The sequence below is a fragment of the Lissotriton vulgaris genome, chromosome 1_1 (assembly GCF_964263255.1).
Source record: "Lissotriton vulgaris chromosome 1_1, aLisVul1.2, whole genome shotgun sequence".
Classification (NCBI taxonomy): Eukaryota; Metazoa; Chordata; class Amphibia; order Caudata; family Salamandridae; genus Lissotriton; species Lissotriton vulgaris.
Window position 1 is genome coordinate 1610548934 of NC_141685.1, and position 27177 is coordinate 1610576110.

The following is a 27177-nucleotide window of genomic DNA, read 5'->3' on the forward strand; positions in this document are numbered from 1 at the left end:
CCCTCGAGGACGGACCCTGAGCCTGCCTCTGTACGCTTGTACAGTGAATTCTGCTGCTGCTGCTGTGGTTGCTTGAAAGACCGAAAGGAAGACCTTCCGAATCCTCTATACCTTTTATTCACAGAACCTCTGGACTGGAGACCCAAAGATCTAGCCGTTGCTCTACTATCCTTGAATCTCTCCAAGGCAGTATCCGCCTTATTCCCAAACAGGCCCGAACCATCAAATGGTAGATCTATTAAGGTAGCCTGGACATCAGCAGAAAACTTAGAAGACTTCAACTAAGCAGCTCTCCTGGTAGCAATCGATGACCCCATGACTCTTGTGACAGAGTCAGCTGTGTCCAAGCCACTCTGGATGACTTGGCGAGCAGCAGCTTGAGTATCAGCAAGAACCTCATTAAAGCTCTGCTTGTCCTCGTCAGGAATCTTAGGAACCAACTGTTTCACAGAGTCCATTAGAGTGTGAATGTAACGCCCTAAAAGGCAAGTGGCGTTTTTTGACTCGAGAGCCATGCTTGCTGAAGAGAAAACCTTTTTAGCCGAATGATCTAGTTTCTTAGACTCTTTGGCCCCAGGCACTTGAGTAAAAACACCAGTAGACTTTTTGGAGCAGGCCGCCTGTACCACCAAGCTTTCAGGAGAAAGATGGGAAGATAAGTAAGTAAGTAAGCTTTATTTCGATATATAAAAACATATCATAAAAGCAAAACATCATAATATAAAACAATAATCGAACAAACAACTTACAATTCATTGTACAATAAAAGGAATCTGTCCGTTGGACTAGAAAAACATGTTAAAAAAAGGGGGAGACATTATTGGATCATCAATTTTTTAGTGGTTCTTATACGCCAAGCCCATCCTAGGAATTTTGCCGTACAAATTGAAAAAAAGGGTCTTGTGTCTGAGAGCAGTATTCTCAAAGCTTCCAGGTGTGAACGGGTTCCTAGGCTCCTGAAAAGAGGCTTCAACCACCTCCGTCTGGGAGCTAGATAGGCTCGACACTCAAATAAAAAGTGTGCAACGGATTCTGTTTTCAGCTCACAAAATGGGCAGTCGGGAACAGTTTGCAAGGGTGGTTTCCAGGTAGAAGTAAACTGGCATAAAGGTAAAACCCCAACCCTGAATTTAAAATATAAAGCCCTATCGTAAGAACTGTGTATCAGGTCCAAATAGGCTTCTCTGGAGGGGTTACATTTAACCATCAGGAAGTTGGCGACAGTTTTTGGATGGTTTGATTTACCCAGTCTCTCGCTATCGACCCAGGACCAATATGCCTTCTTCAATTCCTGTTTGGGAGGTGCAGTTTTATTTTCCCACGCAGATCCTAGACCAAGCAAGATGAGTGCCTTCTTAACCTCTCTAAGCCAGGCTATCTTGTGCCAACCAGGTAGGGACAAGACGTCTTTTAAGGCATCCGCATAGCTATGGAGTTCAGGAACGTTCCAAATTCTGGACCACAATAATAAGGGGCGTAGTTTAGCTTGGTCGCAAATAGGGCGAGTACCTGCGTCGAGCAAGAGTGGGATTGTGGGAGTGCTCTGGGGTAGCCTCATCAAGTCTTTATGAAATTTATTTTCTAGGTGGGCCAAAGTGTCCACTCTCTGGGTTCCCCAAAGTTCTGCACCGTACAACGCTGCACTCACAACCCTGGCCCTATAAATGTCAAGCAGTGCCCCGATCGGTTTTGTGGAAGAGGCACGTTGTTCTTTAAGTAAAGCGCCAACAACCCTCTTGTGGGTTAAAAACACTTTCTGGTGATGGGCATTCCAATTCATACTATCACAAAGGCGTATGCCTAGATAATCAAATTCTTTGACCCGTTCTAATGGAACAGAGTCTAGAGTGGGGGGTTTTACAGATTTCTTCGGGGGGTTTAGAACAAGAAATTTGGTCTTACCAATATTGATTGCTAAGCCCTTAGTATCACAAAAGGCCTTAAAGCTAGTAAGTAGCGCCTGTATGCCTATGGGTGTCTTCGAAATCAGGAGGGTGTCATCGGCAAACAGGAGTGTCGGGATTTTCCTTCCAGCCAGGGATGGTGCATCAGCAGGATGTTGTAAAAGATGCTCCACCACTCCATTTACGTACAGCGAAAACAGAGTGGGGGCAAGCACACACCCCTGGCGGACGCCCCTGTCTACTGGGATACACGGTGTTTTTTCTCCCTGGGCACCCCATCTGATTTGAGCAAAGTTGTTTGCGTGGAATTTTATCAATAAGGCCAGAAGGTAGGGAGGTAGACCTAGACCGTCAAGGACTTTCCACAATAATGCTCGTGGGACCAGGTCGAAGGCCGTTTTTAAGTCTATAAAAACTAGGTATAAACTGCCTCCTCCTAGCACCACTACCTTCCAGTAGAGCATTAGAAGGCGGAAAGTCTGCTCGACGGTACCCGTCCCTGATCTAAACCCCGCTTGGAAATCGGATAATATCTGGTTATCGTCCACCCACTCCAGAATCCTGCCCAATACCACTTTCCCCGCCACCTTTTGCGTTGTGTCCAACAAACTGATGGGGCGATAATTGGCTGGGTCTTCCCTGTTACCTTTCTTGAAAATAGGGACGACTTCCGCGCCCCTCCAGGAATCAGGGAAAGATCCCCCCAACGTAACCTCATTGAGTAGTTCTGCAATTAGTCTGCTCCAAAATGGGGGATTATTTTTTATCAAATCTCCCGGAATCCCATCCGGGCCTGCCGCTTTGTTGGGAACAATACAACTAATTGCCTTCTCTACTTCTATGGCGGTGAATGCAGACTCGTTTGGTGGGAGAACTGTAGAACTGGACCATAGTAGCGGGTCTGGTTGGGTGGGTCCTGTTTGCGCTGTATACAAGTTCGAAAAATGGGCAAACCAGACAGCGCCAGGGATGTTACAGGTCAATTGATGATCTACGGGCTTGTCTCTTGACCTTAACAAGTCCCAAAACCCCTTGGCATCTTTCTTTGTGCTTGCCTCCGTTAGATCACGCCAAAAATTAAAATCAAATGACCGCTTAGCCTCAGACACAGATTTCCTGTAGAGTTTCCTTGCAGACCTGATGGCAGTTTGGTCTTTCCTTTTTACTGCGGCCACAAGTTCACTCTTAGCATTTCGGCAATTCGCTGTGAACCACTTTCCATTTGTTTTTGGGACGCCTTTTGCAGCGCTTCTAGCGCTGGGTTTTGAAATGGTAAATAGCCCACTTAGTGCTGTTGCTGTCTCTAAAAATAGTGATAAAAACTTCTTACTATCACCGTTTGTGGTGCCAAACTTGGATTCAGCCTGTAGTAGGATGGTTTCAGCTTGTGTCATCCGTGCCTCATCTGCTGCAACTCTTGCCCATTTGAGACGTCTCCCGCAATTTGAGGGGAGGATCTCACGTGAGGATTTCCATATCTGATTGGTGGTTTCTTGAGAGTCCTGATGCCAGGGATCAGAAATGGTTACAGCAAGAGTATTGTGGTCACTATCACAGGTTTCTATAACCTCCATGTCCTGATGGTATGGCCAGAGGGTATAGTTGAGCATGACAAAGTCAATTCTGGAAGAGTGGCCCGTCCTATTATATGTGTGGGCACCCATGGGATCTGACCTAGAACGCCCATTCGTTGCTCTCAAGTTATGCTCCATACAGAGAGCGTTTATATCGATCACCCTTTGCGACCATTTCGGGATCGGGTCAAGGTTCAAGATGGGGATTCCCCTCCTATTGTCCTCCTCATTAGTGTCCAGAATATCTTCTATAGCTAGAGGCTCAAAACAGCAGTTAAAATCGCCTGCCAGCAGGACGAGAGAGTCAGCATTGCAGGCAGCCAGGTTGTTGTTTAGACCTAATAAGGTTAGAGATCCTCCGTTCCTGCTGTCCCTTAAATAGATATTAAACAGTTCTAGCTTCCTTCCCCCTTTGTGATGGAGTGTTAGCCATTGGAGGTCAGGAGATTCAGTAGTTCTTGGGAGAACGCTGAGGTCTAGAGCTATATTGATCCAAATAAGGAGACCGCCTGACGGGCGTCCTTTGGAACCTTGTTGATGGACAGCCGGGACATAGAAGGTCGAGAAGCCCACTCTGTGTCTGGGTTCCTGGCACCATGTTTCCTGTAGCAAACAAATGTCATAGGGTGCCAGGAAGGTGTTCCATTCCGGGTTGTCAAGGTTACGTTCGAGGCCAGCCACATTCCAATTTAAGATCTTCAGTGAGGATTCACCGGGTGAAAAGATCTTAGGAACGTGAGTGAGTAAGGAAGAATTTTCTTCATCCGGGATAGTTGGTATTGGGGGGATCTTAGCCCGATATAGTTCAGTGGGGGCAGCACTGCCTGGCTGATTGATCTCCATTAGATTGAATTGGGCAGGAGGAGGTGGGGTCAGACAGTGGGTGTCTGGCCGTAATTCCATCCTTATACAGTCTGGAGTAGCAGTTCTAGTCAGATCCAAAACACATGGAGTGCGAATCAGGAGCCCGCCATCGTTATTTTGTGGGCTGTAAATTTGATTTCCAGATAATTCTGTGTCCACGGGAGATGAAGCTTTTTCTACTTGTGGGGAAGCAGGGGGCGCAAAAAGTCAATCCACCTCCTCCAGGCCTCCAAATCTGTTGTAGGTTGAAAGGCCATTCCAATGTAAAAGGGTGTCCATTGGCCTCGTAGGATGGATGTTCCATGGAGGGTGCTGCACCAAGGACCGGTTATCCGCTTGGGTATATACTTGGCGTGGAGGGTAAAAGTAGGATAACGGCCTCGGAATGACAAGGGATTGTTCGCTAGTTGGCCAAGAACAAATATGGCGTGCCGTATGTGGGTCATCAAAAGTTACAACTACGCAGTCCCCTTGCTTGGATTTCTTTGTTGGGCCCACCCAGGGTATTCTACGGACCATCATTACCCGGCTTCTCTTACCATTAGAAGCTGGTCTATTAACGTTGAGCCAGTGCATTGTTTTATTTTTCAAAGACCAATGGTTTTCGTATTGGTCAGCGCCGAGGACAGGGACACCTGTCAACACAACTACATATTCGTTGGCCTCTGGAGGAAGGTCTATATAGCCTCCTCTAAAATTTTCTTTTGGGCGGGGGCCCTGGGTTTCAATAGGATGGGGTCTAGTAGGTGGTACCAGATTTGGATTTGTTTTTTGCGGCTTAGGATTCCGTGCAGGAGCCTGCGATTTAGAAGCCTGAGGTTTAGCGGTCGTGGAAATTTGATCCACAGCCACCGTCCTTGGCTTGGGAACAGGCCTTGCAGCAGCAGGTACTGGAGCGGGATGCTGCTCAGCTTGTGCAGCAGGAGCTGGCAATTGTGAATCGGATAAGGACACTCCCTGGTTTTCAAGATTTCTCAGGCCAAGAGTGGCCAGAGCAATAATGCTCTTCTCCATCTCGAGTAGATTGTTTTCTATTCTAGACAATCTTAAGTCGAGTGGTGATAGAAGTTTTTTTAGTGATTCCCAGACTTGGTCTATGAATTCCTTCTCATTTTGTCCCTGGTCCTGCGCCTGCGACCCCTCAACCTCTGGAGTGATGGTAGCTAGGCCATCTCCCATTTTTTGGCATACTGGATGTAATCTTATGGGACCCTCAGGTAAGACAGTACATGCCTGGGTATTAACCATTGTAAGATGTTGGGAAACTGCCACTTTAGCCTTTTTGCGGGAGTAGGCTGAGCGTGATTGGCGTTTTCTTTTGGAATACGCACCAGTAGCACAGGAAGTAGTTGGAATTACTTGGGCAGGAGAGTTAGGGATGGGGGACTGAGTATGGGGAAGTACAGGGAAACTTAGCTCTTCTAAAGTGCATAATTGCTCTGGGGGGGGAGTGAGAGAAGGAGTGGTCGGGGGATGATGTAAATCAGCCTGAATAATGATACTATCTGGGCGAACAGGGCGAGCAGGGGTGACAGCAGAGGCTATATGGCCTAGAGATGATTTTTTCGAGTGGGCCATTACCTCAGACAACCTACGTGCGGCTGCCAGTTCTAGGGATACCCGAGTTTGGAGTTTGGATATTTCTTCATCAATAGCTATGTTAGTGCGAGTGATGAAGTCATCCATGGGACCACTGACTTGTGAGCCACCTTTGGCGGCCTTGCTACGTGTCATCCTAGTGCTCATAATGCTAGCGATAGTGTTAGGGCCCTCACACACCTTGCTAGATAAGTTGCCTCTGTTGGGCTAACCTAGCTTACCACAATGGTAGATCAACAGACTGGGTAGGAGTAGCAAGGGGGATGGGCCGGGGCCGTCCGCTGCCGTCCTCGAACGGCCTCAAACGGCCCGCTCTTAGCCCGGTCTTCGCCCCGAGCTGCGTCCCGCGCTGCGGGAGGAGTAGCCCCAGATATAGCAGAGGCTGAGGGCGGTGGGCGGGCCGGCAGGGAGAGCGGACCGGAAGTGGTCAGCGGTCTCACAGGGACTCCTGGGATTTGGAGTCCCTGATACGCTCGCAGCCCTGCAGCCCTCTGGTGATGTTAGACTCCCACTCCTCCTCACTTGTCGGCGAAGCGGCACCCGCGGAGCGGGTGCGGCGAGCTGTTGGCAAAAAGTCCTCCTCACAGTGAACAGCCCGAGGTGAGCGCGTCCCAGCAAGCGCTATGCAGTAAGGTCTCCCGAATGTCAATTCCGCTGGTGGGGCTTTAACAAACCCTCAGGTGGGCGGTGGGCGGACCGGCAGGGAGAGCGGACCGGAAGTGGTCAGCGGTCTCACAGGGACTCCTGGGATTTGGAGTCCCTGATACGCTCGCAGCCCTGCAGCCCTCTGGTGATGTTAGACTCCCACTCCTCCTCACTTGTCGGCGAAGCGGCACCCGCGGAGCGGGTGCGGCGAGCTGTTGGCAAAAAGTCCTCCTCACAGTGAACAGCCCGAGGTGAGCGCGTCCCAGCAAGCGCTATGCAGTAAGGTCTCCCGAATGTCAATTCCGCTGGTGGGGCTTTAACAAACCCTCAGGTGGGCGGTGGGCGGGCCGGCAGGGAGAGCGGACCGGAAGTGGTCAGCGGTCTCACAGGGACTCCTGGGATTTGGAGTCCCTGATACGCTCGCAGCCCTGCAGCCCTCTGGTGATGTTAGACTCCCACTCCTCCTCACTTGTCGGCGAGCTGTTGGCAAAAAGTCCTCCTCACAGTGAACAGCCCGAGGTGAGCGCGTCCCAGCAAGCGCTATGCAGTAAGGTCTCCCGAATGTCAATTCCGCTGGTGGGGCTTTAACAAACCCTCAGGTGGGCGGTGGGCGGGCCGGCAGGGAGAGCGGACCGGAAGTGGTCAGCGGTCTCACAGGGACTCCTGGGATTTGGAGTCCCTGATACGCTCGCAGCCCTGCAGCCCTCTGGTGATGTTAGACTCCCACTCCTCCTCACTTTTCGGCGAGCTGTTGGCAAAAAGTCCTCCTCACAGTGAACAGCCCGAGGTGAGCGCGTCCCAGCAAGCGCTATGCAGTAAGGTCTCTGGTTACGCGCATAGGGGACCTGAGAATCAACCTGCTCTAAGATAGGAAGATAAGAAATCCGGATCTCCAGGAGCCACCCTCTATCTCCTTGCGACAGCCCTTGAAACTGCTGGAGCCGAAAAAGGCTTACGCCACACCTCCAAGATTGGCTCTGTTAATGCATCATTAAAAGGAAGCATAGGTTCTACTACTGAAGAGGGAGAGTGAAGCACTTCCGTTAAAATGTTTGATTTAAATTTCGCAGTGGGCAGATTTAAATTTAAAAGCTCTGCCGCCTTTTTAATGACTACTTGATATGGTACTACATCTTTTGATGGAACATCTGGAGCAGAGGAAAGCTCCCAATACGGAGATAGTTCTAAACCACTAGCCTCCTTAAGATCATCAAAGAAATCTTCAGATTCCTGCAGTTCTCCTTCCTCCATTTCCTTTTCTCTATATCTCTCTTCCTCCAGAAGCCGCTGAGCTTACCTTCTAGACCTCATCTTTGGGATCGGCATCTGTGGATCCACAATCGACTCCGATGGAGCCGGTGTCGAGCTTGGAGCCGAAGGAGCAGGCTGGAGCGTACGAGGTCGAATTGGAACCGGCGCCAGAGAAGATGGAATTAGCGTCGATGCCGGCATAAAGGGCATGAACGGCGCCGGAGCATACGTCTGAGGGACTCCCAGATTAAAAGCCATCGGACCCATGGGACCAACCGGTGCTCCAGAGGGGTATATGGCTCTTGAAAAGACCCAGTAAATAGCATTTTAGTAATGCGTCGGGTCTTGCCCCGGGCCTGGAAAAGGAGGGTACGAACCCACAGGCTGCTCGGTAAGAGAAGGAGAAACCTAATCCTTCCGATGTCGACGACCTGGAGACTTCGACTTCGGATCCGACTCTCTCTCGGAATGACGTCGAGACCCGTGCTTCCTTTTCTTATGCTTCTTCTTGGATCGAGAAGCATGCCCCAAAGACAACCTCGACAACCTCGAAACCGACCTCGACCTCGAACGTCTGGAACGAGACTTCGACCTTTTCTTCTCCTTCTTGTCATTCAACTTTGCCACAAGAAGCTTTGCCTCCCTTTCACGCAACGCCTTGGGGTTCATCTTCTTGCAACTGGGACAGCTTGGACGTCGTGATCAGGAGAGACACCACACACAATCTTCATGCGGATCAGTTATAGACATCATCTTTCCGCAATCTCCACAGGGCTTGAAACCAGTTTTCTTCAAAGACATCTTGAAAAGATACAAGAATACACTGGAAATACTCGACAGTAACAGAGTAACAAACGAGCTACCAAGGATCCCTAGAAAAACCGTTAGCGCCAACGACGCGGAAAAAAGGGAACGGATGTCATCACGCCGACGTAGGCCTAATATGGAGTCGGTGACGTCAGCGGAGCCGCGCGCGATGCTGTGCTTCTGTGACGTCGTCCACGTCGGTGTGTAGAGCTGCAAAAGAATTTCCGAATGTTGCTGACGCAGGGTAAAATATTCACAAGGTGAGGAATCCACTGGCAGATGTACCCATCAGACACCTAATGCATTTACCAATGCTTGCTAGGGTTTTGGGTGGGTAAGGGTCTTTGGGTGGCAAGGCTTTTTTTTTTTTAGAGTTAAGGGTAAATAACGGTTTTTGGGTAGTAAGGGTGTTTAGGGTATGTAGAATATTTGGGTGGCAAGGGTATTATTAGGATGGGTAGGGGTTTTTGTGGGGCAAGGGTATTTTCAGGGTTCAAGGTGGATAAGGGTTTTTGGGTGGCAAGGGTATTTTTAGGGTTTAGGGTGGGTAAGGGTATTTGGGTGGCCATGTTATTTTTAGGATGTGGGGGTTGAGTTTAGGTGTTGAGGGCCAATAAGGTAAGATGGACTTTATACTTACCAGAAAAATACTTACCCGCATGATTTTGTTGCAAAATCATGCCTGGTAAAGGCATATGCATGGTAAAAAAAATGTGGTAAAGACTAATGTTTTGTAATGGATGCGTTGTAAAGGAATGTGCGGTAATGACATGCATGGTTCAGTTATACAACCCTCCTAAAGGTAGGGCTTCATAAGGACTCATTTTTTTCCTCATCTTTTTTTACAACCTCTACAGTTCCCTTGACAGGAATTTGTGCAGAAAGGAAATCAGCAGTATATTAATTTTCTCCACCAATTTCTTTCAGCCAAACCTTAAGGCTGCGAATTCCAAAGTTTTTGGGCTTCAAGAGTTGCAGGACTATGTTCAATTTTCCACAAGATAATGCATGCTGCTAAAGCTGATGCAAGAGGACCACGTGACCTACAAGTCTGTGGACATACCATGCTGCAGTCAAAGGCTGGTCACTGTCCAGCTACCACATACACAGCACTCATAAAACAGGCCAATATTATTGTATAGATTAGATGGCAGACTAGACCATGCGTCTGCTCCTGGAAGATTTAATATTATAGTCAGACTGCCTTTCTGCCACTTACATAGGCATGGTCATAAAAGTTAAAACCGGATTCCTTACGAATCACAAAAATATTCCAGAATGATGGCAACTAAATCTAAATATGAGAAAGACAAACATACCCACGTCCACAGTGATTGCATAGTATGCTTACAGAAATATTGAATGCTGGACACCCCTCTGACAAATAGCCAGAATTCTTTAATGTAAATGTTTTATCATAATAATTGAAACACTAACCTTTAAAATCAAACTAAGAAAATGTTTAATATGGATAGCACCACCTGAAAGTAACATTGTTTTCAATGTGTCTATTATACTAAATTTAAAAGGGAAAATTGCTAAGGCTACTTTTAGAAAAATAGGTAGTGAAGAACTGTTAAGATAACTATTACATTTCTAAGAATAATGTCGAGTTGAGAGCGCAGCGTGATCAAGTGCCACTAAGTAATTATCCAGGCACTGGAAATCAGAGTTCGGATAACAGGAGTTTTAAACAACATCTTCCCTTATCTATATGTTTTCGATTGGCTAATACTGAAAGGAAAATACTGATTATTTATGGAATTAGTGCTTAGACAAGGACAGTCGGATAAGCCAAGCGAATTCCAATCCATTTTCATATAATTATATAGTGGGCAATGCATTATGTTAGAGTTATTAGATTCAAATTATGATAACACACTTCACCAATTGAATTCTGCCTGCACTCAAATAGATTGGGATGAGCTTAGAAAAGCTTATCCATGTATAGTTGGCACTGAGGAGTGAAGAGTGGCAGAGTGACCCCTAGAGCACACCTATAATTAGCACGGTGCTACTGCAGCTTATGGTAGTGTGCAACAAGTAACTGTGGACACTCATTTAAGTTTACATGCAGTGGCTGCTCCTCCGCAATGGCAGAGGAGCGTCGCCCCCCCTGCCCTCTGCAAGCAGACAAGCTAATTGGAAAATACTTAGCTTTGTCCTGAAATTTGCGAATGCTCCACTGAAGGGGCCACCCATTTTCACGTCGCTATCTAATCTTGGGGGGCAAGCCACAGCACTACAGGAAAGCGAGAAGGAGTGTTGGGCACTTCTATCAGTGCGAACAACAGTTTGACAGGCCATCTTAGGACGGCCAAACCGTCATGTGCACGGACATCTCTCCAATCCAGCTGTGCTGCTGGACGGGAAGACAAGCAGGCACAGGCTCTCAGCTCCCTATGGAGCACAAAACAAGCCTGCTCTGCCCAATCATGGGTGTGAGAGCAGCATCCAGACACTGCTCTCATGGGTATGAGGCCGTAGGGGAGGCTGGGAGCCTCAGCCTGTGGCGATAAGACCAGAAGAGCGGAGACCAGAAGAATGGCAGATACGCTTCCCCCTGTGCTGCCGCACCACATTTCCCTGACACCAGCCGCTACTGTTTCCATGTAACTTATTCATTATGGTTATGTGCAGTTTTTTTCAATAATCTATTTCTATGATCAATGATAAACTGTGAGTCTTAGTGGAATGAATGCACTGGAGTTGGGAGGCACACAGAGGTATGCAATAGTACAATAACCACTAAAGCCAGACAAAGACATGCACTGCGGAGGTGAGGACGAATGCAAGACACTAGGGCTCTAAACACCATTGCATAACTGAGAACTAAAAGAAAATAATTAAGAAAATGCAATTTACAGAACAATGAGACCACAGCACATTTTAGTACACCTAGGGAATCAAAACAACCGGAATGACACTGAAACATGAAGGCAGTGCACTTGGAAAGAAGGTCTTCTCCCATGGTAGGGATACACATTTTGTCTTGTTACATTTACCTTATTATTAGTACATACCATCCAGACTGTGTTGCGACAGAAGATGTTGCGTACTGAAGGACATCAATCTAGTACTACAAAGATAAAGATTGCCTATTCTGCTAGAGTTTAACCTCAGGTATATTATAAACCAAAGAAAAATCATTTTACCATGTAATATCACCATTTCACCATTGTCAGAAAAGGTTTCTTGCTTAAGGGTGTTCATGTTTTCCTGTAAACATTCCTTTTGCTCCTCAGAAAAATGGACGATTGTATGAGGCACCTAAAAAAAGAAAAAACTGGACTCAATTCAGGGTGTTGCAGACACAGTTAGTTTTTAATCCCAGCACATAATGGGAGCAGAGATATTACAACTGGATAGTCTCTAGCTTCCTAATCACATCGGATTGTGCCACACCAATGCTTACTGATTGTTTTATATCACAATTACCTCTTCGTAATCCTACTAAGTCACAGCAGTCCGCAGTCCGGAAATCCTCAAGGTTGAGGTCAGATTCTGAGGTTTATATAACTTGTTCCTTCTTAGTCTTATCAGGGTAACGGAAGAACTCCTCAGCTTCCTAACAACAACAACTTTCAGACCTGACAATGCCACACGTAAAATCATATTCATTCACAGTTCTTTCAATAAGCTGCTTTTGGTGTTCTTCAAAAAATCTTCTCAGAGATATGGACATTGGAATGTTCCAACGAGGGAGACACCTGAACACTAAAGATACCCAGGAACATATTTATAAAAAACATCATACAGCGCAGTAAGTCGCCTTGCCTCGCTGCATGACAAGGAAAGGGCAAGAATGTGCCGTATTTAAAACCGGCGCAGTCGTGCCTTAGTCCCTGCACTGGCGCTGGTTTGTCTGCCTAGAGCCAATGCACGCACCCTTGCACCATTGTCCAAGGATGCCTGCGTTGCATGCAGGATTGTTTTTGTGCAGGAAGAGACACTTTCCTGCACAAAACAATCCCCCGTTACTTCCCCGAGGAAGTAACGGGGAAAAAAATATATATTTCTCCTGGTAACACCTCCCCTGAGAAGGCGTATTTTTTTGAAGTAGTACCAGGTCTATCACTTTTGGTAAACCTGGGAATGCGTAAAAAAACATGGGAGTTCTGTGGGAACTATGTACTATGACGAAGACTCCATCTCTAAAATCCTCTGCACCTTAAACCCAAATAATCACTTTAATGACCCTCTACCTTCCAACTGCCTCGCTGCTGCCACCCAATCCATTGTTCCCAGCTAGACTGCAATAATCAACGCCTCTCTCCAACAGGGATCGATTCCAGACTCTTTGAAAGCCGGCCAAGTACTCCCATTTTTAAAAAAACATCGCTGGATCCTGCCTCCCCTGACAACTTTAGACCTATCTCCAATATCCCTTTGCTAGCCAAAGTGTTAGAGAAGTGTGCTCAACAGCAACTAAGTCAACACATCAACAACTTCCACCTACTCGATGACTCCCAATCTGGATTCAGACCGGGACGCAGCACTGAAACGAACATGCTCCACATCAAGGACGACGCCCTCAAAGCACTTGACCAAGGCAAAAACCTGCCTCCTAATCCTCCTTGACCTATCCTCGGCCTTCGACACGGTCAAACATGAAAAACTACTTGAACGCCTCAAATTCAGGATGGGCTTGGATGGCTTTGTTCTAGAATGGTTCAGGTCCTTCCTCCACAACCGGTCACAGAGATTCCTAATTAACGGCAACCTATCAGCTCCCTCCCCGTTCACGGTTGGAGTCCCTCAAAGATCAACCCTGTCCCCCACCCTCTTTAATCTCTATTTAGAGCCGCTTACCAAAGTACTATGCACTGCTAACATCTCCTACCATATGTACGAGGACGACACCCAAATATACATCAAAATGTCATCACTCGAGGAGATCCTCTCCCTGAATGAGGCCCTTAAACTGACCGCCTAATGGCTCGCTTCCAACCAACTCAAACTCAATGCAAAGAAAACCGAATTTCTCCTAATCTCCCCTACAAAAGCCAACCAAGAGATTCAGATGTGGATCAAGGCTATTACAGCCCTAAACTGCCCACCGACTATCGTGGACTCGGCCAAATCTGTGGGAATAATCCTTGACTGCAACCTGAACATGTGGGACCACATTAACTCGATGACTAAATCAGCCAGGTTCCACTTGAGTTACCTATGGAAGCTGAAACCCTTCATCGATGCCCCGACCTAAAAATGGCAGTCCAAGCACTAGTCATCTCTAGGCTGGAATATGGCTGTTCCACCCTCTCGGGTTTACCCAAGAACTCCCTGGCACCTTTAAAAGCCTGCCTCAACGCGGCCGCCAGACTACTTACCGGCACTAGGAAATTCGACCACATCTCTCCACATCTGAAAGCATTGAAGTGGCTCCCCTTAGAGGCCAGAATACATCTGAATCTGGCTTGCATTACACACAAAGCTCTATACGCGAACTCCCTTGATTATCTTGCTCCGAAACTAGTGTTATCTGGAGGTAGCAGAAACTCCTGTTCTGCCAGTGACCTCTTGCTCCAACCTGCCCATTTTCAATAGAAAAAAACATACAATCGAGGTTTTTCAGGGGCCGCGCCAAGGATTTGGAACTCTCTCCCACCTGCCATCAGAAAAATGCCTTCTCTGGCACGCTTCAAAAAGGAGGCCAAAACTTTCCTCATGGGAAAATTCCTCTCCTAATTTCTGCCTTCAACCACCACAGAAAGCCTCACCAAGCTAAGACCATTGCCTGGTCCTCAGATCACCTACTCACCCCACCAAGAAGCTGTGGGGTTTTATACTGTTTAACTGCATCTGTTGCCACACACACATGTCGCTCTTTCCCCTATGTGCCCAGCTCCCCTTTCGTATACTTCTGTATGTCTATGCCTTTTGGTTCACATCTGTAAACTTTATTTTTGTAAACCTTGTAAAGCGCTCCGATACCCTCAACGGTCAAGTTCGCGCTCTATAAAACACTAAAAATAAATACAAAATAAATAAATAAAAATACCCATGGAACGCCTTCCCAGGACAGAGTAACGCAACCCAGCGATTTGCATCGCGTTACTCCAGAATTATGAAGTCACTAAGGGCCACACAAGGTGGACTTGTGTGGCTTCATCAATCACATTTTGGGCTTACGTCAAACTTGCACCACGTTGCGTGGTGAAAGTGCAACGTAACCCCTTTCATATGCCAGTCCGTGCTTTCCCCTGAATCACATGTGGTAACAGCAGTCTAAATTGTCTGCTTAGTACATTCTGTCCCTTTTCTATGAAATCCGTAAGCCCAATATGTCTGGTTGGGAAATACCTATTGTGAGCTTACTCACTGGTTGTCTTTATTTTCACTCATTTGCTTGCTTAAGACGATGGCTTGCCATGATCTTCTTGTGTGTGTTACTCCCCGGAAACATAGCCACCTTTTGACTGGCCGACATATCGTTCCACTACTCACATTTAGAAAACAACTTTTTTCATGCAGCACTCCACGAGAATACACGTTTTCTAGCGCACTGAAGAGCAGACTTGAAGGGTCAGCTCCTTCATTCAGTATATTGCATGAAAGTACATGCTTTAGCATACAAATTCTTTTAATGCACTCCTGGGTGATGTCTTCTGCTGTACTTGCTCAGCAGGAATCTCAGGCAGAAAATATAATTCGCATCAGACACTTCCTAGAAGCCCATAAATAAGTTCCCTGAGTAATTGCAGAGGAGCCAATACCTGAATCCTGTGTAGAGTAAATGATGGCTTGGGAAGCATACAGTCTGATGCTTCCTTTTTCTTTTTACACTTTGCTTAGGGTTTCCAGAGTAAAAAAATATTAGAAAAATAAAGCGTGCCATTTATAAAGAATAAAACATTGAATTCAATTTACAGTTTTGAGGTACTATAAGTTATGTGCTTGGTTTTATCCCATTATTTTGAATTTGTTTTTAATAATAAGCTACAGGCAAACAATGGCAAAAAGCTTGATTTCTAAAGGCAAGCCCCATCTGCTTTGCAAAGCGTGTTTATACTAGGAAGCAGATTTTTGCTATTATTCCAAAATCAAAAAGTAACGTAAATCAGTTTGTGTGGCCATGATCTACTCAGACATTTGATCTATGAAGTTCAACTCTCTTATACCCCCTGAGTGGTAAAGATTAGGAATTAGTTGATCAATACACCTAATCTGCATCAAAGTGTACAGATAGCAATGCAGAAGTGCTCAGAAGAAAATGTTATTTACAATCGGAAACACGCTTTTTGGTGGCTACTCTGCTTAACAGCAGATTCCTCACCTTATGAATACCCCCAGGCACCAGACAGGATTAAGAGAATTTTCTTTGGCAATTCCCTCGAACATCGGTAGGGGGCATCATGCGGCTCCCTGTCTGATCCATCCCACCCTGGATGTGGCGTCCAGTCCCTACTTGATCACCGCCTCCACACGCGGACGTCAGTCTCTTTCCATCAGACGCGGAGCCTTAGTAACATGGGCTAGGAGTATCCATTACACAGAACGGGGAGGAGGGCAGGGCGGTGAGGAATCTGCTTTTAGACAGAGTCACCAGAAAAAGGCGTTACCAAAAGTTAGTAACTTTCTTCTGATGAATACTTCTAACTGCAGATTCCAAACCTTGTGACTAGATGCCTGAGCAGGTCCTCCCCATCTGGTGGGTTTCTGGAATGGTTCAGACCTGGAAATCCTGTAGGAAAAATCGGGTAAAGTGTCTACCCCGCCACACCGGTCAATCCAGGCTGAAGAGCTCTGTAAACATATGAACGGACTCCCACGATGTCCAAGACTGGCACACTGAGCATCAGTGCAGAGATAGCAGCCTTTTCTCTGGTATATTGTTCCAGGCTTTCAGAGGCTCTTTCTTGGCCAATCCATAGAAGATTTTGATGCACAAGGCAATCCATATCTAGATGGATCGCCCTTCTCTTTTGTACAGCTTTTCTTTTCCTCGCCCCACAGAACCCCACAAAGAGCTGATCGTCTACTGAATGGTTCTTGGTACAATCAGAGTAAAAACTCAGACCTCTCTGAATTTAGGCAATCAAGTCTCTTTTCCTCCTTACATGGATCAGGTGGTTCTTAGGAAGCTGGTAGGGTAATGGACTTTCTAATGTGGAAAGGTGTGACAACATTCAGGAGGAATGCTGCTAATGTCCTGATAAATAGTTTTCCCAGGAAGAAGGTGGTATGACATTGCTGGTCAGACAGTGCTTGCTGTTCACTTACGCAACAAGCTGATGCTATCACGGTGAGGAACACTGTCTTTAAGGCGTGAGTAATGAAAGAGGGCAGCTTTACATTGGCTCAAATAAAGTGCACTTGAGAAAAGGAAGAACCAGACTGAGGTTGTCCCTAAGCATGACAAAAAGTATTGGCAGAAACATTTGGTCCCTTTACAAAATACATGACAACAGGTGATTTGAATAAAGATGGGTGATTAGGGAAATGTAAAAATTCTGAAACAGACGATAAATAACCTGAACTGTCACCACAGCAAGGCCTTGAAGGGCTAAGAATAAATAAAAGTGTAAAATGTCAGAAAGCTGTGCCCATAAAAGATGGATATTTTAGGAAGAACACCAAAAGACAAACTTCTTCCAGCGTCCTACAAATATTGTTTCAGTCAAGGGATGCCTGGCTGCCAATATGACACTCACTTTTTGGAAGGGAGATTGAAAGCCATCAACTGTCACCACTCGACCTCGAAGCATGTAGGTGTAGGTTGTGTTGGCTTTTTGGAGGACCCTTCTCTGCTGCTGCGACAGGGGTCCTCCTGAAGGGGCTGTTCGACAGGAGGGCAGACATTTCTGGTATCACTTTCTCCTCGCCCAGTCCTGAGCAACTAGGATGACTGAGGCCTAGTTGTTCCTGATCTTCTAGAGAAGTTTGAGCAGCAGAGGCAGACTCATGAAGGTATACAGGAATACCAAATCCCAATCCAAGTACAAGGCATCTCAGAGTGAGAACTGCATTTGGAAGTCCAACATGAGAAAGAATGGACACTGCATATTCTTTGCGGTGACCCAAAGATCGAGTCAGGGGTCCTCTCTTTGCTTGAAGACACCTTGCACCACCCCTGAGTGCACTCCCCTTTCGTGATCTACTAGATAATGAAATCAGTTTGTCTACTCTGGCATTTAAAGATCCTGCCAAGTGCTGCACGACCAGGTCAATTTATCCAATTCCAGAGGCGCAAAGCTTCCTAGCACAAGACCCTACGCGACCCGGTTTGTTAACTATGCATCTGTCATTACTGTTCGCTTTGGGTGGGTACTTCCACCAGTCCAACTGAAGTCCAGCAGCCACTACTGCAGATATTTAGCAGTCGACTCAGACACCTAGATGGAATTTGAATAGCTTTGCTGGTGCTGATCCTACTGAGACTTAAGATCCCACAGCCTGAACCGCATGTTGCACCTGATGTGGTCCATAAGAAGAAAGCAGGGGGCCAAGAAGCTGCCCAGCTGCTCTCACTGAGACCCAGGCCAAGGACTGAAACACTGGGATCACAGAGATACCCCTACTACAGAATTGGAGTTACAGGTAAGAGACTACTCCTTCTGTAGTAGGGGATCTCTGTGTATAGTCATAATCTTGTGAATAGAATGGCAAGCCCATCCCCACAACAACCAGGCAGTGGAGAAAAAGACAACACCACTATTGTGCAAACAGATTTCTTAATGAAGCCTACCCAACCTGAGCATCTGCTCTGGCATCAGAGTCCAGACAGTAATGCTTAGCAAAGGTATGGACCAACTTCCAAGTGGCAGCCCTGCAGATCTCTGCAATGGGAACATTTCGAAGCAAAGCTGTTGTAGCTGCTTTGCCGCTGATAGAATGAGCCTTAGGCTTACCCCCTAAGGTCTTGTTCGCTGTCTGATAACATAGCTGGATACATGACACAATCCACCTAGAGATGGACTGATTAGAAGTAGCCAGACCAGTCCTGACCGACCCATAGTTAACAAACAATTGGTCGGACCTACGAATATCCTTAGTCTTATCTAGGTAGAATTTCAACACCCTTCTGACATTCAGGGAATGAAGAGACTGTTCCGCTGGAGTGGAAGGGTTCTGGAAAAACGTTGGTAAAGTAATAGTCTGATTAACATGAAAATCAGATTTCACCTTAGGAAAGAACTTAGACTGAGTACGCATAACAACCTTAGCAGCATGAAATACAGTATAAGGTTCCTGGCTACACAATGCCTGGATTTCACTCACCCTACGGGCCGATGTAATGGCCACGAGGAACGCCGCCTTCCATGACAGGTGCTGCAGTGAAGCCTTGTGAATAAGCTCGAAAGGTTCCTTCATCAACCTGAACAGCACGACATTCAGCTCCCACGAAGGCGAAGGAAGTCGAACAGGAGGGAACACCTTCTTCAATCTTTCCAAAAAATCCTTTATCACAGGAATATGGAAGAAGGATTTTTGCGAAGGACATTTCCAGTATGCAGTCAATGCAGCAAGGTGAACCTTAATGGAATGGAAATTAAGGCCAGACTGAGCTAGATGCAGAAGGTATGGAAGGATGACATCTTCCTTGCAGGTCGTCGGATCATAGTTCTTAGACGTGCTCCAGATGCAGAATCTCTTCCACTTGTAAGCGTAAGAAGTCCTAGTTGAAGGCCTCTTAGCCTCCTTCAATATGTCCATGCAATCCTCTGGAAGATTTAAGTGACCATATTGCACTATCTCGGGAGCCATGCCACCAAACTCAACGACGAGAGGTTGGGGTGCACCATCTGCCCCCCGAACTTCGTGAGAAGGTCCGGCCGACACGGCAGTCGCAGGTGAGGCAGGAGAGACCGGTAAAGCAGGTCCGTGAACCACCACTGTCTGGGACATTCCGAAGAGATGAGGATCATCCGGGCCCTGGATTGGGACAGCTTGATGAGCACTGCCGGTATCAGGGGAATGGGTGGAAAAGTGTACAAAAAGCTGTTCGACCAGCTGATCCATAAAGCGTTCCCCAGAGTCCCCGGTTGGTAATACCTCGAGGCGAAGTCGCGGCATTTTCTGTTTTCGGCAGTGGCGAACAGCTCCTCGTAGTTTATGACCCACTCGTGGTTTTCTTGGATCAGCCTGCTGAGGGCGTCCGCCTGAACATTCTGTACACCTGGCAGATGAGTCACCGTTATCGTCAATCCTCTGGCTAGCAGCCAGTGCCAGATCGCCTGCGCTTCTTGTGACTGGGTGTGCGATCGTGAGCCCCCTGCTTGTTGAGGTAATACATTGTGTTCATATTGTCCGTCTGCACAAGCAGGGAGTTGGTCTGGAAGGACGGATGAAAAGCCTTCAGTGCCAAGTGAACAGCTCTGAGTTCCAGGAAATTGATGCGATACGTGGACTCCGCCGGAGACCACATTCCCTGGATTTGTAGATGGTCTGAATGCGCTCCCCAGCCTTGGAGAGACGCATCCGTCACAAAAGTCTGAGTGGGAATGTCCTTGTGGAAAGGAACCCCTCTGAGGAGATTCTCCGCCGAGCACCACCATCTCAGGGACTGTTGGGCGTGAACAGACAACTGTATCCCGTCGTCCTAGCACACTCTCTTCTGGTCCAACTGATCCTCCAAACATTCCTGCAGCTGCCTCATGTGCAGGTGTGCATGTGGAGTGAGGAAGATGCAAGAGGCCATCCACCCCAGTAGAGAACATACCGTCCTCACTGTTGTAGATGGAGCAGCTATGAGAGCCTGAGCCTTCCGAAGGATCGATAAGCGTCTGTACTCCGAAGGAGACACACTTGCCGACAGCGTATTGATGGAGGCTCCCAAGTACTGTAGCCACTGGACCGGAGTCGGGACAGACTTGGACATATTGATGTGTAACCACAGCTGATTCAGCAGGACGGCCGTCCTGTTGGAAGTGCAATTGTGCTTCCTGGAAGGTGGAGGCCTTGATCACCCAGTCGTCCAGGTAAGGGTAGACAAACACCTTGTTCTTTCTCAGGTGCGCTGCCACCACAGCCATGCATTTCGAAAAAGTCCCGGGTGCAGACTTCAGTCCAAACGGTAGTACCGTGTACTGATAGTGATTGGTGCTGACTAGGAAGCGCAGGAAGTTCCGGTGTTTCCGTGCAATGGGCACACGGAAGTACGCATCTTGCAGATCTATCGCGCAAAGCCAGTCTCCCCTTTGTAACTGAGGATAAATCTGGTGCAAAGACAGCAAGCAAAACATTTCCCTGCGGATCCATTTGTTTGCTTGTCGCAAATACAGAATGGGCCTGAACTCGTTCTTGTCCTTCCTCTGCACTAGGAAGAAACGTGAGTAAAGACCCTTTCCCCTTTGAGACAGAGGGACGTCTTCTATCGCCCTTTTTCTTAACAGGGTATCGGCCTCCGCCTGGAACTCCCGCAGTTGGAACTGCGAGCAATCCGGTGGAATTGCAGGAGGCGGGCTGGTGAAACGAAGACTGTATCCATTGCAAACAATATTCAGCACCCACTTGTCCTGAGTAATTTGTCTCCACTCTGCCAAGTGATTATGTATGCTACCCCCCACCTGAGCAGGTAACGGACGAGGGGGAAGTAGCACCTCAGGGCCAAGACCCAGCTGGGCCTTTGGGCGTCGAATAGGACTGCTGGCCGCCTCTGCCCCTCTGCCGCTTCTGGAAAGGCCGTCTCTGGTGCTGCTGCTGCTGTTGTTGTTGCTGCTGGCCAGCCTGACGACCTTGCACGCCTCTGGAAGGTGCGGAAAGTCTTCTTTTGCTCCTTCGGCTTCTCTAACCAGACGGCTGTCAGGGTTTCGGCCTCCGCCTTCATGCGGGCCATCTCCTCATCAGCGTGTCTGCCAAATAATATCGCCCCAGAGAACGGCAAGTTGGCGACTCTTTGCTGGGCCTCTGGCTTCAGCGACGTCAGTCGCAACCAGGCATGGCGTCTCAAATTTATCCCATGGCAGTAGCCATGGGCAGCCAAGAGCGAGGAATCCGCTGCCGCAATGATTACTAGATTGGACACCATCATTCCCTCGTTGATGATCTCCTGAAAATCCTCCCTATTGTCTCAAGGGAGATGCTCCAAAAACTGTTGTAGTGAATCCCATAACGATCGGTCATAGCGCCCCAGGAGAGCCGTGGCACTGGCGGCCTTCATGGACGTAGCCGCCGTACCGCAGACCTTACGTCCCGCAGAATCCATCTGCTTACTCTCTTTATCTGGGGGTACCGTGGAGGATGGAGAGGTAGCATGTTGTTTTCTGGCTGCCGTGACAATCACCGAATCTGGGACCGGGTCCGATCTGAGAAAGGCCGGATCTGAATCAGGTGGTCTGTATTTCTTCTGCAGCCGGGAGGGGGCAGATCTTGTTGACGCCGGTGTCAGAAAGAGTTCCATTGCCGGTTCTTCCAGCCCCGGCACCAAGGGCAACAGGGGTCAAGACAGCTGCTTCTTATGTAGGGTCTCGAAGATCACTGACTTAGATGGTGTGGGCAATGCCAGCGTAATGTCTTCGCCCGGAGCGCGATCTGGATCACGATCTGGACCTCCGAGGCCTTGGACGACCCACTGGCCTGGTCGGGCCAGACGCTGCGGAGGCAGAGGTGGAGTCTTCGGCTGTGGCATCCCCTTAGATGGTGAAGGGAAGCACGGCAGCGAGATGGACCTCGGAGGAGGCCGTGGCGGAAGAGGCGGAGGGCGATGAGGAGGAAGCCGAGGCGTAGGAGGAGGAGTCTTCAGAAAAGGCAGAGGAGGAGTCCTCGGAAGCGGAGGAGGTGGAAGAGTGGGACTCTTTTGCGGCAACGGAGGAGGCATAGGCAATCTTGCCCGAGAAGGTAAGTAGATATGAGAGTATTCCGAGTCGGAAGATCTAACCACTCTCTTCTTCTTTGCAGGTCTTCGCGATGAAGTCCTAGAGGCAGACCTTCTACTAGACTAACGCCGGAGCCGCCGCGACCGGGGGCTCGTGGAAGTAGAGGACAGGCTGACCACTAAGCCCGATGATCAGCCTTCTTTGTCTTGGATCGCCTTCTGGAGGTTGATTTAGCCCTCCTGGACGTCGACCTCTTCTTCGACGTCGAATGCCTCGATGCCGTTACATACCTCGACCTTGATCTCCTTCTCCTCGACGTCGATCCTCTGCGCCTCGACGTGGCACGCAGAGAAGACCTCAATGGCGAACGGCGGTGTCGCCTCGACGGCGAGTGCCGGTGCCTGGACCCATCACGACGTCGATGACTCCTCGACGTTGATGTGGTTCTCGACGTCGACCTCGTCCGAGGTCTCGACGTCAGCCCCCTCGACGTCGAATGTCGATGCCGCTTCGACCCAGAGCCCTGGGTCGACGAGGAGCACACGGTGGTCAATCCTCTCGACGCCGACACCATCGACAGAGATCTGTGCCGTTTCCTGGCCTTCCCTTGACTGGGGAGCCCCCCAGAGGCCACAGCATGGGCAGAGGACTCAGATCCAGATCCAGTCCTCCCATGCCCAGACCAACCTTCTTGGAGTTTCCTCTGCTCCAGGCCTTAGAGCCGGATTCTCTCCCTGTCCCTCAGAGTCCTCTTTTTTTTTTTTTTTTAAATATATTTTTATTGCAGGAATCAGTAAAACAATACAGTAGCGACCAGCATTGTATTATGAACAACATATACAGAATAAAGCCCACCGACCCCCTTCCATAACGTTTGTATACAGCTAATCAGCCCATATCCCTGGGGTTGGGCGGCAAATACAGTTGGGGTCAGTAGGATGCTGGAGCTGGTCCGGATAACACACTGTCCGTCCTCTGCTTTTCTAAATAAACCCAAAACCCCTAAAATAACCCCCCCCCTCGAAATTCCCAGTAACTGTGAAACCCCCCCTCACCCCCCCCCCACCATCAGCGCCAGGGAGCTCATCAACCTAGAATCCACTGCTTGACCCACGGGGAAGGCAATAGTGCTGTCGATGCTAATGTTTAACGGGACTCGGGGCGAGTTACTTCTTCACTTTCGGAGTCGCTAGGGGTACAATAATCCCTGAGGGCCTGCACCAGCGTTTCCCACTCCAACGCGGCCTCCTGCGCCTTCTCATTACCCTGCCTCCAAGCCCGCTGATATCTTAGCGCGCTCTCACCCGCCGCCCATTTCAAAAGCTCACTGTGCCATCTGCTGCCTGCAGGACCAGCTCGTGCCTTCCAGTTCCTGGTCACCTCTCGCTTAGCAAGTAGGAGCCCCAGGTCAATAAATTTACTGGAGATTTTATTCTGGGGGGTATGGGGGAACCAGTGCAAGAGCCCTACCGCCACATCGAATGATAAGTGCCTCCCTGTCACCTCCTCCAAAGTCGTCGCCACCTCCTGCCAGTAGGACGTCAGTCCTGGACAGGCCCATAGCATGTGTAGAAGGTCCGCCTCCTGAGCCGGGCACCTAGGGCATTCCGCTGAAGCCGTGGCAAAATAACGCCTGATCTTTACCGGGGTCAGGTACGCTCTATGGAGGACATAGTAGTGGACCAGTTGGAAACGGGCGCTACGTGTACCCTTCCAGGCGCGCCTCACCAACTGGGACCAGGTCGTCTCCGGGATCTCCCTACCAATGTCTTCTTCCCAGCGGGACTTCAGTGTGGTGAGAGGAACCAACCCCTCGGTAATCAGCCTGCCATAGAGGCAAGTGACCGCCTTCACCGTGCCCGCCGACATCATTACATACTGGCACACCTGAGACAATTGAGGTTCCTCTAGCCCGTTCTGCCAGTGCGCCTGGATCGCTCGCACAATGGCCGAGTGCAGCAGAAAGTCGCCCCGGGGAATCCCAAAGCGGTCAATGAGATCCTGAAAGGACAGGAGCGCTCCGTCCTCGTACAGGTCCCCGACGAGCTGTAAACCGGAATCCTCCCAGTCCGCCAATCGTGACCAATCCCCTCCGTGGGGGAGGGCCGTCAGCATCCCCAACGGTATTTCAGGCGCATATGGCGTCCGTCGGTGGCCTCTGTTGTGAGCCCGATTCCAACATAGTCGGATAGTCCGCTCCTCCATCGACAAGTCCCGTAGGACCAAGCGTTGTCGCAGCGCGATAAAGGAGAGGACGTGCCTGGCCATACCCGTCCCTCTACTATCTTCCGGGCCTCTGAATTCCCTGGCTATCTCCTGGGTGTAGGTCTGGAGCTGCGCCGCCAGATAGTACTTCTCGAAGTCCGGCACAGCGAGCCCCCCCTCGTCCTTCGGCCTCATCAGGGTATGAAGGGCCACCCGCCGCCGGCCCGTTCCCCAGAGGAACCCGACCACCATAGAACGCAGGCGACGAAACGTGGCCGGTGGGACCCAGATCGGCAAAGTTCGGAAGTAATACAATAGTCGGGGGAGCGCCACCATTTTGAGTAGGGCGATGCGTCCCGCCACTGAGAGCGGCAGCGTGGCCCAAAAGTCCATGCAACCTCGGAGTGCTCGAACGCAACGGGCAATGTTCCCATCCAGGAGGTCGGGTTGGTCGTGGTACACAAATACCCCAAGGTATTTAAAGCAGTCGGGCTCCCATCTGATCTCCTTACGTAGCGCAGGAGTGGAGGTACCCCTACGCATCGGGAAGAGGCAGGTCTTAGACCAATTCACTCGGAGGCCTGAGACCGCTCCGAACTCCGTTAACGCTAATTCCGCTCCCCGCAAAGCGTCGACCGGATCCTCCAGGAAGAGCAACAGGTCGTCCGCATAGAGCGAGACATAATGTGGGCCCGCCGCCGTCCATAAGCCCGTATAGTGGGCTCCCGAGCGAAGATGCATCGCCAGCGGCTCCACCGCTAGTGCAAAAAGAAGCGGGGATAAGGAGCACCCCTGCCGCGTGCCACGCTCCACCGGATATCGCGATGAAATCAAAGGGCCCGATCTAACCCTGGCCGAAGCGGAAGCGTAGAGGACTGCAGTCCATTTGACAAATCCCTCCCCGAGGCCGAATTTCCGTAATACCGTGCATAGGTAGTCCCACTCTAGGCTATCAAAAGCCTTCTCCAGGTCCACCGACAAGACTACCGGGGCCGGGGCATCCACGAATGGTTCCCCAAGCAAGCGGAACAACCTTCGGATGTTCATAGTCGTATTCCGCCGTGGGATGAAACCGGCTTGGTCCTCATGCACTAGGGAACTCATATGTCCCAGCAGCCTCGAGGCCAAGATGCTGCTCAATATTTTGTAGTCCACCGTCAACATTGAAAGGGGACGGTAGGACCCCGGGTCAGATGAGTCTCGGCCAGGTTTGAGGAGAGGAACCACCAACGCCTCACACATCGAGCCAGGGAGACGACCCAACCTCTTCGCCTCCCTGTAGACCACCAGTAATCGAGGGGCCAAGAGGTCAGCGTAAGCTGCATAGAACTCCACCGGAAGGCCATCTAGGCCCGGGGTCTTGTTCCTCGCCATCCGTTTGATGGCCCCGCGGATCTCCCCCAAGTCGATATCAGCACCCAGGGTTTCCGCCACTTCCTGTCCTACTGTGCGGAGTTCCAGTGGGCTAAGATAGTTATCAAGCCGGTCCGGGTCACGTGCGGAGCGACTGCGGTATAAACTTTCGTAGTAATGCCGGAAGCAACTAAGAATCTCCGGTTGGGTGCACACCTCGGTCCCATCTGCCCTACGCATATTTGTCGTCGTTTGGGACTGGCGCGTAGGGTTGGCCAACCACGCCAGCAACGCACTCGACCTGTCTCCCTCCGCAATAGACCGGACCGTATAGGCCTTATAATCGAAACAGCGGAGCCGTTCGACCTCCACCGCCACCTTCTCCCTCGCCTCTACCGTTTGTGTTTGCAATTCCGGGTGTCCGGGGCGGCTAACTTCGAGCTCGCGGAGTGCCCGGTCCGCTGCGTCCAAATCAGCCAGGATAACACGCCGCATGCCCACCTTCTTAGAGATACAGTAGCCCCTCACCACCACCTTAAAAGCGTCCCATTCGAACGCCCTAGTACTCGCGGAGCCGCCGTTGGACGCAAAATAATCCGTGATTCTCTCCCCTAGGTCCGCCTTGAAGACACTGTCCTCGAGGATCTCAGGGCGCATCTTCCAGGTGGGTACTGCCGGCGTCCCGGGGAACCAGCGAATGTCCAGCAGGAGGGGGTTGTGGTCCGAGATGGTCCGCGATAAATACTCTGATCGGACCGCTGCCGAAACTAGTTCGGACGAACCAAGAAAGCCATCTAGCCTGACATGCAGCTCATGAAGGCTCGAGAAGTATGAATAATCTCTGGACGCGGGGTGATGCGCCCTCCAAATGTCCGTCAAACCCCAGCGGGTCTGCCAATCTTGACGACCCTTAGCCGTCCGCCGGACCGGGGAATCGGGGAGCGGGGGATGCGAGCGGTCTATGTCCACATCCACTACGGAGTTAAAGTCTCCCCCCAGCAGGAGGGGCCCGGCGAAAAAGTGGGCCAGCGAGCCCGATAACCTGGAAAGGAAGGCAGTCTGGTCTACATTAGGAGCATACACACAGCAAACGTTCAGGTCCCTCCCTCCTAGAGTGCCTGAGATGGCCACGAAACGCCCCTCTGGGTCCAACACTGTCCTCGTGACCTGGAAGGGGACTCCCGCCCTAATCCATATTAGCGCCCCCCTGGCATA

The 27177-nt window shown here is 49.5% G+C and overlaps 1 protein-coding gene across 6 annotated transcripts in view; it reads right to left on the bottom strand.

The window, feature by feature from the left end:
• Window positions 1-27177, bottom strand: part of LOC147750884 (uncharacterized) — a 1319653-nt gene that overhangs the window by 183625 nt on the left and 1108851 nt on the right. For all 6 annotated transcript variants that reach the window (XM_086918405.1, XM_086918419.1, XM_086918411.1 and 3 more), the window contains one exon: window positions 11800-11914. In XM_086918405.1, coding sequence (XP_086774531.1) covers window positions 11800-11914 — 115 coding nt within the window. The remainder of the gene's footprint in view (window positions 1-11799; window positions 11915-27177) is intronic.